The 15,246-nt window shown below is 40.7% G+C and overlaps 1 protein-coding gene across 1 annotated transcript; it reads left to right on the top strand.

Annotated features, from left to right (window-relative positions):
• Positions 1 to 6,780: 6,780 nt before the first annotated feature.
• Positions 6,781 to 14,834, top strand: LOC134582571 (rab9 effector protein with kelch motifs-like). Its single transcript, XM_063439248.1, has 12 exons — positions 6,781 to 6,853; positions 8,594 to 8,767; positions 8,880 to 8,973; positions 9,233 to 9,361; positions 9,438 to 9,648; positions 10,278 to 10,400; positions 11,246 to 11,433; positions 11,560 to 11,756; positions 12,643 to 12,740; positions 13,621 to 13,681; positions 14,176 to 14,273; positions 14,617 to 14,834. Exons 1-12 carry the CDS (start codon positions 6,792 to 6,794, stop codon positions 14,832 to 14,834), a joined length of 1,653 nt encoding a protein of 550 aa, XP_063295318.1. The 5' UTR covers positions 6,781 to 6,791.
• Positions 14,835 to 15,246: the final 412 nt, after the last annotated feature.

The raw sequence follows: 15,246 nt of genomic DNA, 5'->3' as shown, positions 1-15,246 counted from the left end.
TAGAATGGACGGTGCTGTATGGCAAAGATGGCGCCACCTGTTTGGCAGATATTCTCAGGGCATTATGGGCGGTATCACTTTATGTAGCCAGTTACACCCTCGTGTGGATGGAAGTGCCTGGCTTATCTTTCTGTTACATTATTTGTTATTTGTGTCTCATGCTTCTAGTTCTTGATCTTAATAAATACATTTTATTACTGATATTGTCTTTATTGTGGATCTGTAATGTTTTGGGTTGATAGTCTCGACTAGCAAGAAAAATACTGCGTTTGAGCTGACCGCAAGGTGCTCGCCCAAACGTATGCCACAAGCGTTTACAATAAAGAACCGCGCAGATGTACAGTACACAAAAAAGGTGTTTTGTGGCCATGGGAAATGGTGTAGCTTATTCAGGTACAATGTTTTAGGTCTTGTTTATGCAGAATTATTATAGTGTTGCCCCGTTTAATGTTGACATTTTTAACAAAGCTTTTTACAGAATTGCATTCAACATATTTACACATAATTGAAGACACAGAACAGTATTAATAAAACACCCCAGACTGGGGTGGCACATTCCTTAGAATGCATAATATAGAAAGTGCATTAAGGGAGGGGGGAAAATGTGCAAAAATTACTGTAATTAAAAATTGGCAGATGATGCTTTTGAAGCTATGTAATGTCTGAACTGAGTTCTCACCTAGCCACAATGTGAATGGTGCTTATTTAAAGGGACACTGTAAGCAACATATTTGCTATAACTCATTGTTACTTACCTAGCATTTTGCCCAGAACAGCAATTTTCATCCATAAAGCATTTTGAAGTGAGCAAGACTAGGTGTAACTATGGGCCAGTTTGGTAGATAATGCTATCTCTCTTGACATGCCACCATTTGTAACAGACCGCTTTAGATTTTCCTTGCAAAATGACCAACCATGAGGTGGTTAAAGGGATACTCCACTGCCCAAATACAAACCACTACTTAGCAGATACACCCTCAATGAGAAGATGCATGTATTTAATTATACTTTTTTTTTTCGGGGGGGGGGGGGGGGGGGCACATCTAAAACCGCACAAGCTAACAATATTTTGCCTAAAATACTTTGCAAGCGCCCCCCTTCTAACCCTGACAACACTTTCTGTGGCTGTTCAATAACAGACTTCCCAATGCAGCTCAATGAGAAGTCTTTGCAAGGTAGGAGCTCTGAACAATTGCTGCCTCTTGGGTTTAGCTCCACTGAGTTAATTAAGCAAACCAGGAAGTAACCAGACATCGTGTGCTTGAAAGCCAGGGGGATGTAACAAGGTTGTTTTGGGGAATGGGGGAAAAAAGAGTACACATTCTTCACACATACAGTAATTCAAGGATCTGGAGTGTCCCTTTAAGTCCTCCCAGTAGTATGCTGGTTTGCAGTGCTGTCTGCCTTATCCTGGCAGGGAGAAGTGAGATGAGAACAGTTTCATTGTGCAGGGTAGGCCGCCAAAGCAGCATAACATTGCAGTTCAGTGGACTCGGATTTCTGTTCAGCGTGCTCTTTCTACTTACAGGGAAGCATGTGATTGTTCCTGCACAGATGATGAATGTCAGTTTTGTTTGTGTGCCCTAGTTTGGCATCTGAATGACATTCTCAATCTCTTCCAACCAGCTCTCCTGTGTATGCCACCGCCATAGCTGTAAATACTATAAAATGATGGAATGTGTGCATATATTGTTTGTACTTTGTTGCCATCAGAGTTATTCACTGAATTCTAGCAATTTAAGGACTTGATTTCATATTTTTAAATAAGCGTTTGAAATGATTTAATAATTTTGGTTAATCCTTTAAAAATATTAAATATTAAAAAATATATAATATAATGTTATAATATTTTCATATTTTTTCATAATTTTAAAGGTTTAACCAAAATTATTAAATCATTTCAAAAGCTTATCCGAAACTTATAAAATTTAATTCTATGTATTATATATAAATGTAAAAATAAAATAAGTGTGTGTGTGTAAAATATTTAAAAAATATATGAAATCATTAGAAAAACCTAGGCTAAGCCAGCTGTGGCTATATTTGAGTTGGATAAATTTTACAAATGAGCTATTTAAGTCTCACTTTTACAATTCAGATTTAACTTGATAAAATCTGAAGTTTTAGTGAATAACTCTGTGTATGGGTGTGTGTGACAATGCGAGCAGTTGTAAAGCCGTGCTCTAAGCAGCATAAGAGAACACTCCAAGCACCATAGTTACAAGAGCGTGCTGTAGTGGTTATGGTGCCAGGAGTGCCTTGAGCGGAGTCTGGCGGTGATCAGCTGAGGCTCTCTGCCTATGAGCCTGCTCCGTACTCCACGGCTTAGCTGAGGAGAGCTAACACGCTTCTAGAAGACACTTGTGGCTCCCCAAACAGGAAAAAAAGAGATGACTGGGACCTTATTCTTCCAATTTGTGTACTGACTTGGAATTATCCCATCAGTATAATTAGGTCAAAAGTCACTAACCTAAACTGCGTGCTTTGATGTAGTGGTTGGCTTGGAATTATATGTCCGCATGGTGTTACCATCTCCACCATAATAACTACAGTAATTCCACCATTTAATAAAACATTGAAACTCACATATAACTTGTTTTAACCTCTTTTTAGGTATTACCTCATTTTATTTTAAATGTATATTAAAGATTTAGCAATTGACATAACAGTCCACTTCAGTCCTGGCACAGCCAGGGCACAAGTTGCATTATAGGACAAAAAGAAACAATGTTTCTGCTACTCTGCCTCAACATACTATGTTCAATCACAGAATTGGGCAAAGCTTATAGCAGTGACACAAAGCCAAGCTGAGGGCACTGAGTTCTAGGATAGAGCAGTGTTGATCAGTGATCACTACATTTCATTTTATTTAAAAAGTAAACATAGCATTACAAATACAGGAAACCAACAGTACCAGGTTAATCAGCCTTAAAAACTAATATATATATATATATATATATATGAAACAAAATGGTTTCCTTTTCAATTAGATGTAGCGTACATAAAAAAAAAAAATGTAACTTTAATTATATACAGTTGACTCCTGCGGGTTTAGCAAGCTATTAACAAAGCAGGAGATAAGAAATTCTAAATTAAAGGGCCACTATAGGCAGGGGCCTACATAGAGCATTTTTTCCGAAACTAAGGGGGGCACTAAAACTTTTCACATGGGGATAGGGTAATATGCTGCCATTGGCTGTCTGATGCCTGCATGCTGGTATGCGGCAACAAATTTACATAGAATTCACATTAGCCACCCAGATTTCTTGTTGTGGGCTGACACCTCTTAACTTCAGTCTTTGTTTATTAGGTAACTCCCCTATTTGCTATCCTTATGTGGGATTTCCATATTTAACCCCTTAGTGACTGCGGATGTACAGGGTACGTCACCCAAAAAAAATGTCAAAGTGGTCTGGTCACTAAGGGTTTAAGGACACCAAATAAGGGAGCTATCTGCTAAACAGCACCCTAATTTAGTATCTTTAAATATGGAAATCTCACATAAGGGCACCAATTTAGGGAGTTATCTACTAAACAGCTAAAAGATCAAAATTAAGGGCGCTCTCTACTAAACACATACACCTTTATATAGACACACAATAACACAATAGATGTATGTCTGTGAGTGTGTACATCTGTGTGTGTGTGTGTGTATATATATATATATATACACACATATACACACACAATCAGAGACATACACACACAATCCATACATAAACACACATAATCAGAACACACACTTAACCACATAGATGCACACACAATCACACACATAATAACAGACATACACAAACACAATCACAGACCCACACACATACAATCAGAGACACACAATCACATACACATATAATTAGATGTATACACACAATCATCAGATACACACACACACATTTAATAAGAGGTCCACCCAACCTTCCTACCTTGCTCTGGGAAGGCTGGGATCTCTGTGCTTTTACTGCACAGGTCCCTCGCGTGCACTGTAATGACGCCGATGCCGAGATGACTTCATATCCCAGGCGCCGGCTCACTGCCGGGCGAAGACAGTCAGACACAGTTATATACATATACTATCAAATATAGCCACATGCACACAGTCCCAGGTACATAGTCAGTCGCACACACAGTTACAGGCAGTAGCAAGGACAATTACAGGCTGACTGTAACACAGTTACAGGCAGCACCACACAGTCACAGACAGACAGCCGCACATACTCAGTGGTATGCAGACAGTCACACACACTGTCACAGCCAGACATTCACACACACATTTACAGGCAGACAGTCAAACACACAGTCACAGGTAGACAGTTACACAGACACAGTCAAAGGCAGACAGTTGTACATGCAGTCACAGGCAGACAGTCACACACACACTCAGTCACAGGCAGACAGTAACACACAAACACACACACAATCACAGGCAGACACAATCGCAGTTACACACACACATACAGTCACAGCCGGTCACACACACACACAATCACAGTTACATACATCACACATACAGTCAGGCAGTCACACATAGTCACAGGCAGATACAATCACAGTTACACACAGCACACATACAGTCACAGCCAGTCACACACACACACAATCACAGTTACACACATCACACATACAGTCAGGCAGTCACACATAGTCACAGGCAGACACAATCACAGTTACACACAGTACACATACAGTCACAACACACACACACACAGTCACAGACAGGCACAATCACAGTTACACACAATGCACACATACAGTCACACACACAGACAGACACAATCACAGTTACACACACACACACACACAACACACACTCTCTGTCACTTACTGGATAAGGAGTGGAGTTATTAAAGTCCCTGGTGTGTAGTTGTTGGGGAGTGTGCAGCAGTAGCAGCAGCGGATGGAGGCTGTCTTTAGCCCAGCCCCCACTGCTGATTTGGCTCCGCCCCAAGCTCTCCGGGAAGTTCTCCTGCTCCTGCTCCTGGCCCATGCGTGTGAGCAGTGTCGGCTGCCCAGCACCCTACTACCATGGTGCCCTGTGCAGCCACACAGAGCACAACTTCCCAAGGCCAACTCTGGTGGCACCCCCCTACCTTGTAGCATACGGGGCAGACCGCTCCCCCTTTAGTACGCCACTGACTATAGGCACCCAGACCATTTCAGCTCATTAAAGTGGTCTAGGTGCAGTGTCCCAGGTCACTTAACCCTGCAAAGGCTAATTATTGCAGTTTCTTTATAAACTGAAATAATTTGTTTTGTGGGGTAACTACACCTCCAGACAGCCACTAGAGGGACTTCTGGGCTGTTAGGCGACTTTTGGTTGTCTAACTGATGCTGGACGTCTACCCGCTATGCATGAGGACATCCAGCGTCACCGGAATCCCCATAGGAAAACATTTCCTTTGGGGAAATCCTAATGTGAGCGTGGCCACTACCGTGCATGCACATTAGGTCTCCTCAGTCAGCAGGGGATGAGCGGAGGCGGACCTGAGCCAGCATCGAGGGTCCGCATTTTTAACCCCCTTATAAAGAAAGTGTAGACATTTGATGACTATTTACAAGAAGTGTTTATGAAGGCTGTGTTAATCACATGCCCAGAGATGTTAGATGTAAAAACAATGTGATTTAACTCCTAAATGGCAGAGATTTCAGCAGTGGGACTGCAGGGGCATGATCTATACACCAAAACTACGTTATTAACCTAAAGTTGTTTTGGTCACTCTAGTATCCCTTTAAGTGTTCTGCATACGGACATTTGGGCCAGTCAGTTTGGTTTGCCAGGCTATCACACCCGCTTATGGGGTGTACATGACATTAACAGAGTTTGCTCTACACACCAATGATTGGAGAAATTATTATATTTGCATTCTGTTTCATAGGAGTTCATTTTAGAAGAACCATTAAAGAAGGCATGTTCTAAGGTTCCCAAATTCTGATTTTCGATGTACATTATGATTCTGTGGGTTGATCACTCACAGATACCCGAAAACCAGTGTCCTGATAAATTTATAGATTGTAAAATACTTCCTTGGTGGAACAGACTGAGAATTAATCTGGGAATTAAACAGAGACAGCAGTAGAGAGTCTAACACAATTATCACAGTCTAATCTAGATTTAATTAAAAACTGCAGAAAAGAGTCCAATTGCAGGACCTGGATCTAGAGAGAGTTTAATAGGTGGATCATGATCTAAAATGAAACCTGAATAAAAAGCAGAGTTTAAGAAACACTGCGCATGACATGCATTTTTTTTTATAGTGGCACAAGTCGTTCTGGTGCAGTGACCTGATTTCACGAAAAGTACATAAAATGTGCATCTGCGTACACAGAAAATATATAGTTACATATGTAAACATACAGTATATATACATGCATTTCATACGTAGTCACGTTGTATAACCATACTGTGTTAGATCCACCACTTCATCAATGTCCTCCAATATTGGCTGGTCCTAACCTGATTATAACATGGGAGACAAGTGTGCCACTGGCGTCATTGCACAGGTCTTGCATTACATTCTATTATCAGACGGAGTTTCATAAATTCTATATAAATCCACGTTAGATTCTCATCATCTTATTAAACGTACTTCTCCAGTTTTTAGTGACATCCTCTTCATGTCAAATTCTCTTCTCCACTTTTTATTAAGATCCGGATTAAATCCTGATCCTGTTAGTAAACTCACGTCTCCAGTTCTTATCCAGGTCCCAATTAAGTCTATAATCTCCCATCAGGTTTCCTTTTACCCAATTTCACTGTGACTCAGAGACAGACCATCACTCTCCTGGCTGCTACCATGGGGCGGGTGGATTTCTATGCTCTGTGGTCTGTTCTGGACACACCTCGACAAATGATTAGGTAATGGAAAGTGGACCCTGAATTATTAGTTATCCCTTTTAGCAGACAATCAGGATTATCATTTCCACAAAGTCTGTCTCAATTTATGTATTTTATTCAAGTTGATGGACAGTACATGAAAAGTGTTGCCCTGCAGTGTATAAAATGTATCTATTGCATGATTCCTGATTGAATAATCGCTTGATTTCCTTACCTGAAGCATATGAATGCTGCATACAACATAGCCGCTCTTTTTAGCTGCTGCCCATCAGTATGTTGACCCTAACCCACCATGGTTTTCCTAGACACATATAAATTCTACACCTTGAGGGGCAGCAGTTGAAAGTTCTGCATTGCAATGTGTAGAATTTAAATGATGCAGGTAGTAAGTCTATTCGTTAAGCATAGCGGAATCCTATGAATGCTACATACTACGTGGCAGCACTTTTTATGTCCTGTGCATCGGTGGTGCACACAAAACCTTAATACAAATAAACGAAACACAAAACTCCTGTTTTGTTTCTCTGGTGACAAGCTGGTATATACTTATGCGTTCAATTGCCAAGATTTGTGTTTAACCAGGTAACGAGCTAACCCAAACTGAGACACAATGTGCATTAAGGATCTTTTGTGAGTTAAAGAGCAGGTTGCTTGATCAGGTATTCAGCTTTTTGAGCATACCTTTGGTGCAGCCCATAACTATTAAGACCGATATAGATAAATAGTGGAAGTGCACTCAACCCTTCGTCAAGGAATCCAGGGTGCTCCAATGGACAAGTCCCAGTACCAAAATGGACCAAATGTAAAATTATTAAATGTAGAAAATAATCCAAGCACTCCAACAAATTCCAAAATGTAGCTAGGCAATTTTATTTAGAACAGTGTAGCTCATGGATTATTTTCTACATTTCATAAAGATTAAGACGTGATAATGCCCAGGAAAGCATGGTGGGTTTGGCAATACTAGTTGCAGGGCTCAAAACAGTCTACTTGCCCGCTAGCTGTGTTGGTGTGTGTAAATTAAGCCTGGCAGGTGGGCCATGAACCCCAATTGCAGGTGAACATCTGCAGTGTTTAGAAGCAGCCATTTTATTAGCAGTGGCTACAAGGCTGATGCTTGTGGCCATCAACATGGCAGTAAACAATAGAATGGGTCACTAGTAGTTTAAAGTGACACTATAGGCACCCAGACCACTTCAGCTCAGACTGCCCCTGTCTGTTTGACCCTGCAATGGTCATTTTTGCAGTTATTGATACACTGCAATACTTGCCTTGCAGGGTTAACTCCAACTCTAGTGGCTGTCTACAGCCACTAGGGGGACTTCCAAGGCATTGTGTTTTTTGGTCACCTGATGCTAGACATCCTCACACTATGGACGAAGGCATGAAAACATCCGCTAAAACCCCACAGGAATCATTGAGGGAGAAGGGGGCACTACAGGGTACGATAGTGCTCGGAATACAATTTTGTATTCCTAGCCAATCGTTTCCCTTTAAAGTTCTGTCAGCTACTAGCCCCAATCTAACACAGGCTCTGGGCATGAAATAAATTGAATGCTGCAACATTATGTATTCTCTATTTCCCTATTTTTTTAATTTTATTTTTATTCCAATGTAGATACTGACAAAACCTGGACTGTTGGTTGATCATGAGGACTGGCTTGGGAACCACTGGTCTTGATAACTTAATTCATTGCACTAACAAAGTGTCTCTCTTCTTCCGTTTTTTTTTATTTTTCTCCACGTGCTTTCTCTTTGCAGTAAGAGAGGGCAGATGAGCTACCAGTTGCCTATCCCTCTGCCCCTTCCCAAACAGCTGGTCCTTTTCAGCCTTGGTGACTGGAGCTCCTACACCATTGACACCAGAATCTCTGCCCAGCTCGTTACAGGAGGAATTCAACCCCAGTATCTAGGGAACCTTTCATCTGACTGCAGGTGAATTGAATCACCCAAAGGAATGCCCATTTTAAATTCTTTAACGAGCCTTCTGCACACTGTGGAGGTCGTTCTGTGCCATGTCAGTGGGTAAAGTGGCTTTTCATTGTAGGTGTCTCGTGTGGGAAGGTGAGTGGAGCGTGGACATCACAGAGGAATGCGTCAAGATGGCAACACAAGGAATTCCAGCAAAATTACTCCTCACGGTAACGGGGCAGGTTGTATTCATGCTTTCTCCACGTTGCAGGTAGCACTCTACTGGTCACACATTTTAGAATCCCTTATTGAACTATAACCACTTTAATTTTATATGTCCCTCCAAAATCTGATAAATATGTTGGCTGTGTCCACACCACATACAGCTTTTGCTATATTTTAAAAAAAAAAAATATATATATATATATGTATCATTTCTTTTTTTTTTTAATTTTTTTTTTTTTGGGGTGTTGGTGGGTCTCATTCCAGGTGCTGAAAAGTTCAGGCTTCAGTAGCAGCACTCCAGCTAAAAGACAACTCCGTGTGGGTCTCCCAAGTTCACCTTTGCTGTCGGAAAGTACTATTGTACCCGTGAGACTCTTGGACATGGCTCTGGAGGTTGGTCTTCTTTTTAATGCTAGTGTAGAACTTAATTTATCTAATGAAGTCACACGTCCATGTTTCTTATGAACAGGACAAGGTTCAGTGTTCGGAGGTTGCTCAACAGGCAACTGAGGAAATACTGAAAGATTCTCCACCTCTGAAGAAGGCACAATCTGTTCTTCCACCCCATACTAAAGAGGATGAAGCTGGGGGCCTCGAAACCCTCAGAAAGATGAGTTGCAAGCAAAGAAACCCCCGTAGACTTCGTTTTGGTATGAAGGGGTCCCAGGGAGGATCTCCAGGTAACGAATAATGGAGGCTCTGCATTCTTTGGCACATGCAAAGGAAGGGTGCTAGTTGGGAAATATTTCCTAAAAGTGTGTTACAGTAATTGCACTGAACAGACCAAACCCCATTGTGGTGAACTATTGATACCCTGCCCTCTTATTACCACTCCAAAAATTCACACCTGCCTCCACTCAAACAAGCTTCCATTTTTTATCTCTACTCCCCACCGTCTAGAGCTTCTATTACTGTCCGTTACCTTGCCCATACCTCTCAACATTTGAAATGGACAAAGAGCGACACTTCAAATTTAGGGGAGTGACCAGTTGGCGGGGCTATTGGGAGAATTTAGAAAAAAAAATGTTTAGTCAACTATAATGTAATTTAGAACAAGAACAATGTATCTTATTTACACAGACTGATTTCTAAAAACATTTATTCTAGTTTAAAGACACATTAGTGTGAAGCTCTCTTATAATATACACAAAGACACACCAGCAATATGGAGCTCCTAGTAAAGGGGAATAGGGGATAGATGGATTTGGGCTCAAAATAGGGACTGCCCCTCCTAAGTAGTGACACTAGTGAGCTTTGCATGCCTCTAAGCCTCGTGCTCATTTTGTGTTGTAATTTTTATTGTCCCTAGTGTGCCCATCTGTACGTACAGGTCACAGTGTGTGCTTGTGTGACCCAGAGACTGCAATCCTAATTGGTGGAGAGGGGACCAATGAGCAGCCGTGTGAAGACTCTCTTTGGAAAATGGAGTTGGGTAAGTATGTATTCTCTATACATTTTACACTAGCATCCCTTTTACTTTGCTTTGATACCGAAAACGTTCTAATTAATTACTAATCATTCATGAACTTTTTATGACTATAATTTACGTATAAGATGCTTCCAACCTGTAGCTATTCTTTCCTTTGAAGTAATGTACTCTTTAAAGTATTCTTCTTCTAGAATTCCTTCCCATTGTTTTCATTTTTTTTTTTTAATGAAATTAAAGGGACACTATAGTCACCCAGACCACTTCAGCTCAATGAAGTGGTCTGGGTGCCAGGTCCCTCTAGGGTTAACCCTGCCTGCTGTAAACATAGCAGTTTCAGAGAAACTGCTATGTTTACATTTGGGGTTAATCCAGCCTCTAGTGTCTTCCGGACAGCCACTAGAGGCGCATTTGCAACACTGGAGGCATATTATGCCTCCCTCACGCAGAGCGTCCATAGGAAAGCATTGAGAATTGCTTTCCTATGGACCTTTGAATGCGCGCGCGGCCCTGCCGCACATGCGAATTCCGCTCCGCTGACAGGGGAGCTGACGTCGGTGGGGAAGGAGAGGTAAGGGAGCCCGGCGGTGGAATAAGGTGAGTAACTGAGGGTGGGGGCACCCTCAGGGTACTATAGTGTCAGGAAAACCGATTTTGTTTTTCTGACACTATAGTGATCCTTTCAATTCGAGAGAATAATACATACTGCATTTAAAGATACATAGACCAAAACAAACGGCAAGAAAAAAAGGCACAGATTACCTTTTTTCTTTTTTTTCAAAAAGTCAACACACCGTGCATGTTCCCTACCCTTTTTTACATTGAAATTATCTTTCTGGTCTATCTGGCAGACAGTGAATTCTGGGTTCCGATGGATGGCATTTGCCAAGGCTCGTCCCCTCTCTCATCCAGGGGCCACTCTGCAACCTTTGACCCCGAAACCAAGAAAGTGTATGTATATGGAGGGATGCGGGAGAGCCGCAGGTTCAGCTGTATATATGTCTTGGACACATTAGACTGGAAGTGGACATTGGTGACAGTGAGTGTCCGTGGCTGCTGTTCTCAAGTCGGTCACATAACTTTATAATGCTGGCTTTTTGGATGTTTTTATTTTCTCCTTATTTATACGTGTATGAGTGAAATGACTGTTGGCATTTTCTTGCAGGCTATGGGCAAGGTCCCCACATTGTCCTTTCACAGCGCCATTATGTACCAGCGAGAGCTGTACGTCTTTGGCGGTCTTTGTCCCCAGCCTGGAACAGAGTTGGGTTCGAGCACCAACTCTCTGTATATTTTCAACCCTGAATATAAGATCTGGTACCAGCCTATGGTGAAGGGGGTCTTGCCGCTGGCCAGGTTTGGGTGAGTAACATCATGGAGATCTTTCTGTCGCTGTTATGAGCGCAAAAGGATTTCCCGAAACAAAGTTGTGTTTTTTTTAGTTTTTATAACTTTCTATATTTGTGTACAGATGTTTGGATCACCATATGCCCTTTTGGAGTGACTAGGGGGAACATAAAAACAAATTGTAAACAAAACTGCAGCTCTAATAAGCTATAGGGCAAATGTCAGATTAGAAAAAGCAATGTCCTGCTGGGCATCCATCTCCTGGGACCGGTCTCTGGGTTCAGGACAGCCTGAGACAGCAGAAATCTGTATGAAACAAACTACACAAGGGACATCCAGTCGTGTCCAGTCATTGACGTCCCAATGCATCTCAATGAGCTGTCTCTGTAAGTCAGATGCTCTGGGCATTTGCTGCCTCTTAAGTTTAGCTCGACTGATCTAACCAAACCAGGAAGGACCAGTTACCTGCTTGAAAGTCACGAGGATGTAACCAGGTCAATTTATAAAAGTCAGGTTTTTTTTTTTTTGTTTTTTATAAATTTACACTTTTTTTCTAAAATAAAAGGCACACTTTACACACAAAGCTTTTCTGCAAGCTAAAGTGCTTTAGGGGCCTGGAGTGTCCCTTTAAGTGAAAAAATAAATATACCTTGCACAGTGCTAATATGCCCAGAGCAACATCGTAGCATCACAAACTTTCTGGTGCAGTAATGTGCACTCGGACATCTACATACAATTGTTTTTATAACCCCAGTGTAAGTATGGATAGATAGACCTATAGGATTTTCCCAACAGTTTAATACTGTTCTGTATATTTCTATAAAATGTTTGGTGTGTTTTTTTTTTTTTTATTTATTTTAATTTTTTTATTTATCGCACACAAAATGTATTTTTCTTACAGCCACACTGCAACACTGCTCGGGAAACATGTTGTGATATTTGGGGGCAAACGAACACCTTCTCCAATTTACCTGAATGATGTACACATACTGGACTTGGGTAGGTACAACCGCAAGATCCATAATCTGTAATGGGGTATTTAATTTAAATAAGGAACGCACACTGACTATCTATGGAGGGAGGACCTGAAAGTCAAAATATTTAGATCTCTGATAGTCCAGTGACCTTTTCATTCACAAGATGTTTACATTGCAGTTCTACGGAAATATGAACAGAAACTAAGATCTCTTATCTATCCTACTGACCTGTAGGAATATATTGGATCCCTGAAGCTCTAAATGTGTCAAGACTGGAAGAATTTTTTTTTATTTTTTTGAATGAATCTCAGTCAAAGCTGCTTTGTACTGAACAGATTATTTACTTCCGCTGTAGCTCGTTGGTTTGTGCTTTTCGCTTATTCTCAATTTGGCCAAATATATGGACTCCTGCTTGTCAAACATTCCATTACACAAAATATGTGGGTTAACTGTTTAAATTTTTTTTAATTTTTATTATTTATACTTTTTTAAAGATCAACCTTTATTGAATACTTAAGCCTTATTTTGAGTAATGACAATATAAACCTGTATATCTAGTCTAAGCGTCTCTTAATTTCCTTTTCGTGACCTAATAATATTAAGCACTAGTTAGTCCCAGAAATGGCCACTTCACAATCACAGCAACTACATGGTTGAAATGACTGTTTGAATTGTTGGGAAAGTGATAACCCACGTCCACCCTGCTATTCACTAAGCTGTAAAGTAAGGGCCTTTCCACTGACCCTATTTGCAGTATGTGAGCTTGTCTTGCAATGGTTGTTCTTTAATTACATATTCCCTTACTAGAAGAGCTGATTGAATACCTTCCAAGGTATAGTTTAGAATTAACATGTGTATCTTTATTCTGTATATCTGTAATTCCATATACTTGTTCTCTATAGGTTACATGGAGTACGCACCAGTATCTTTATCAGTTAATGCTGAGAAGCCAGCTGCCCGCTGGTAAGTGACCATTAGGGGTAGGGGTAGTGAAAGGGATAGAGGGTAATCCCATTGTACAGTGCTACGGAATTTGCTGGCACTATATAAATAAAATAATTTCTGAATGACAAAACAAACTTTTTATTTTGGGAGGGGTTCACATATGCATCAGTATTGATTTCTCAAGTGTTGGTGTTCTGTAGGGGTTAATGTTTACTGATAGTGTTAGGGTAGCAAAGAGGCTAAACAGATGTCTTTACTCACAGCATAGTGGTGGGACATTAATCTTTGTGCTGCATGAGATAAGTAGGAGTTATAATCCCAGGTCTCAAACGTGTAACTCGCACTGATCTAGGGAGGACCCAAAATTAGGGCCTTCATATAAAGAGTTGCAATTCATGCATTACTAACTGTTAATTACAGGAATAAAATTGTTTTGTTTTCTTTTCTGTTTCTAACACTTGTCCATATTTTTACCATCTCTCTCTCTGGTCAATGTTGATGGCTACCTCCAGTTTCCATGCAGCGATGCCAGTCTCTGATGACAGGGTGCTGATTCATGGCGGATCTTCATCACTTGGCACCCTTGGAGATGTCTTCCTTTTCAGCCTGGGTAAGTATTGAGACTAAGGTAGGTTCCAATGGAATGTAGAAGACTAACTGTGGTACAATAATCTTTGACTGGGATTTTCACAAAATATTTTTTTGTGAATTGCATTCAAAGTGGAAAATTGATGTTAAACTAGCAAAGTTTGGCTCCAGCGAGTTGGAGAACGTTTCCATTTTTTTATCTTTTTTTTTTTTTTATTGACATTGAATTTACTAAAATTCTGAGTTTTGTGAATAAACCTGTGGAATCCCTACACAGTGCACTGTTTAATAAGAACCTGTTGTAACGCTGTCTGTGCCAGTGAATCCAAGGAAGTATTTTCATGAATGTTCTCAATCTTTTGCAGAAAATTTATCTTGGAGTCCTATAAAGTTTGGGGATGCACCTGAACACTCTCGATATGGTCACACTTTGCTAAATCTAACCTCCTCCCACCTGACTGACTCTGACAAAGAGAAACGCAAGGGACGCAGCATTTGCAGCATCATGATTATAGGAGGTTCTAATGTCTCTGGAAACTACTACTGTGATAATCCCAAATTTCTGATAGATGTTACTCCCTGATGTTCACTACCCCATATGACTCAGAAGGTGTCTGGATGTGTTTAAAGGAATCTAAATGCTTTTTGGCTACTAGACTTCTACATCAGAATGTTGTATTTTGTGAATCACAATTGCATTGACTTGTGTTGAGAGGAACATTCACCATGCAAGGGGTGTGCAGGGATATGGTGGGGGACACTACTAGCGAACTGTAAATTGGTTTTACACGTTGTGACTACATAAAATGTTTGGACACTGTTTAAAATCCTGTAGGTTTTTCTTTTCTATGTCAAACTATTTATATAACTTAAATGTGTATATACTCCTCTATAAATGATTGCCTGCAACATTAGTATGAGTTGTGTACAAATCCTTTTTACCTGCGACACGTCAAATTTACTGTTAATCTACGCCCGAACGAATTGATTTATCC

This window comes from Pelobates fuscus, chromosome 13 (genome assembly GCF_036172605.1).
Source record: "Pelobates fuscus isolate aPelFus1 chromosome 13, aPelFus1.pri, whole genome shotgun sequence".
Lineage (NCBI taxonomy): Eukaryota > Metazoa > Chordata > Amphibia > Anura > Pelobatidae > Pelobates > Pelobates fuscus.
This window is presented reverse-complemented; position numbering and strand designations above follow the sequence as displayed.

Coding starts and splice junctions, on each gene's coding strand:
- LOC134582571 (XM_063439248.1), top strand. CDS start 6,792: ATGGGGCGGGTGGATTTCTATGCTCTGTGGTCTGTTCTGGACACACCT. Junction 8,974..9,232: donor CAGCAAAATTACTCCTCACG/GTAACGGGGCAG, acceptor GTCTCATTCCAG/GTGCTGAAAAGTTCAGGCTT. Junction 9,362..9,437: donor TCTTGGACATGGCTCTGGAG/GTTGGTCTTCTT, acceptor TCTTATGAACAG/GACAAGGTTCAGTGTTCGGA.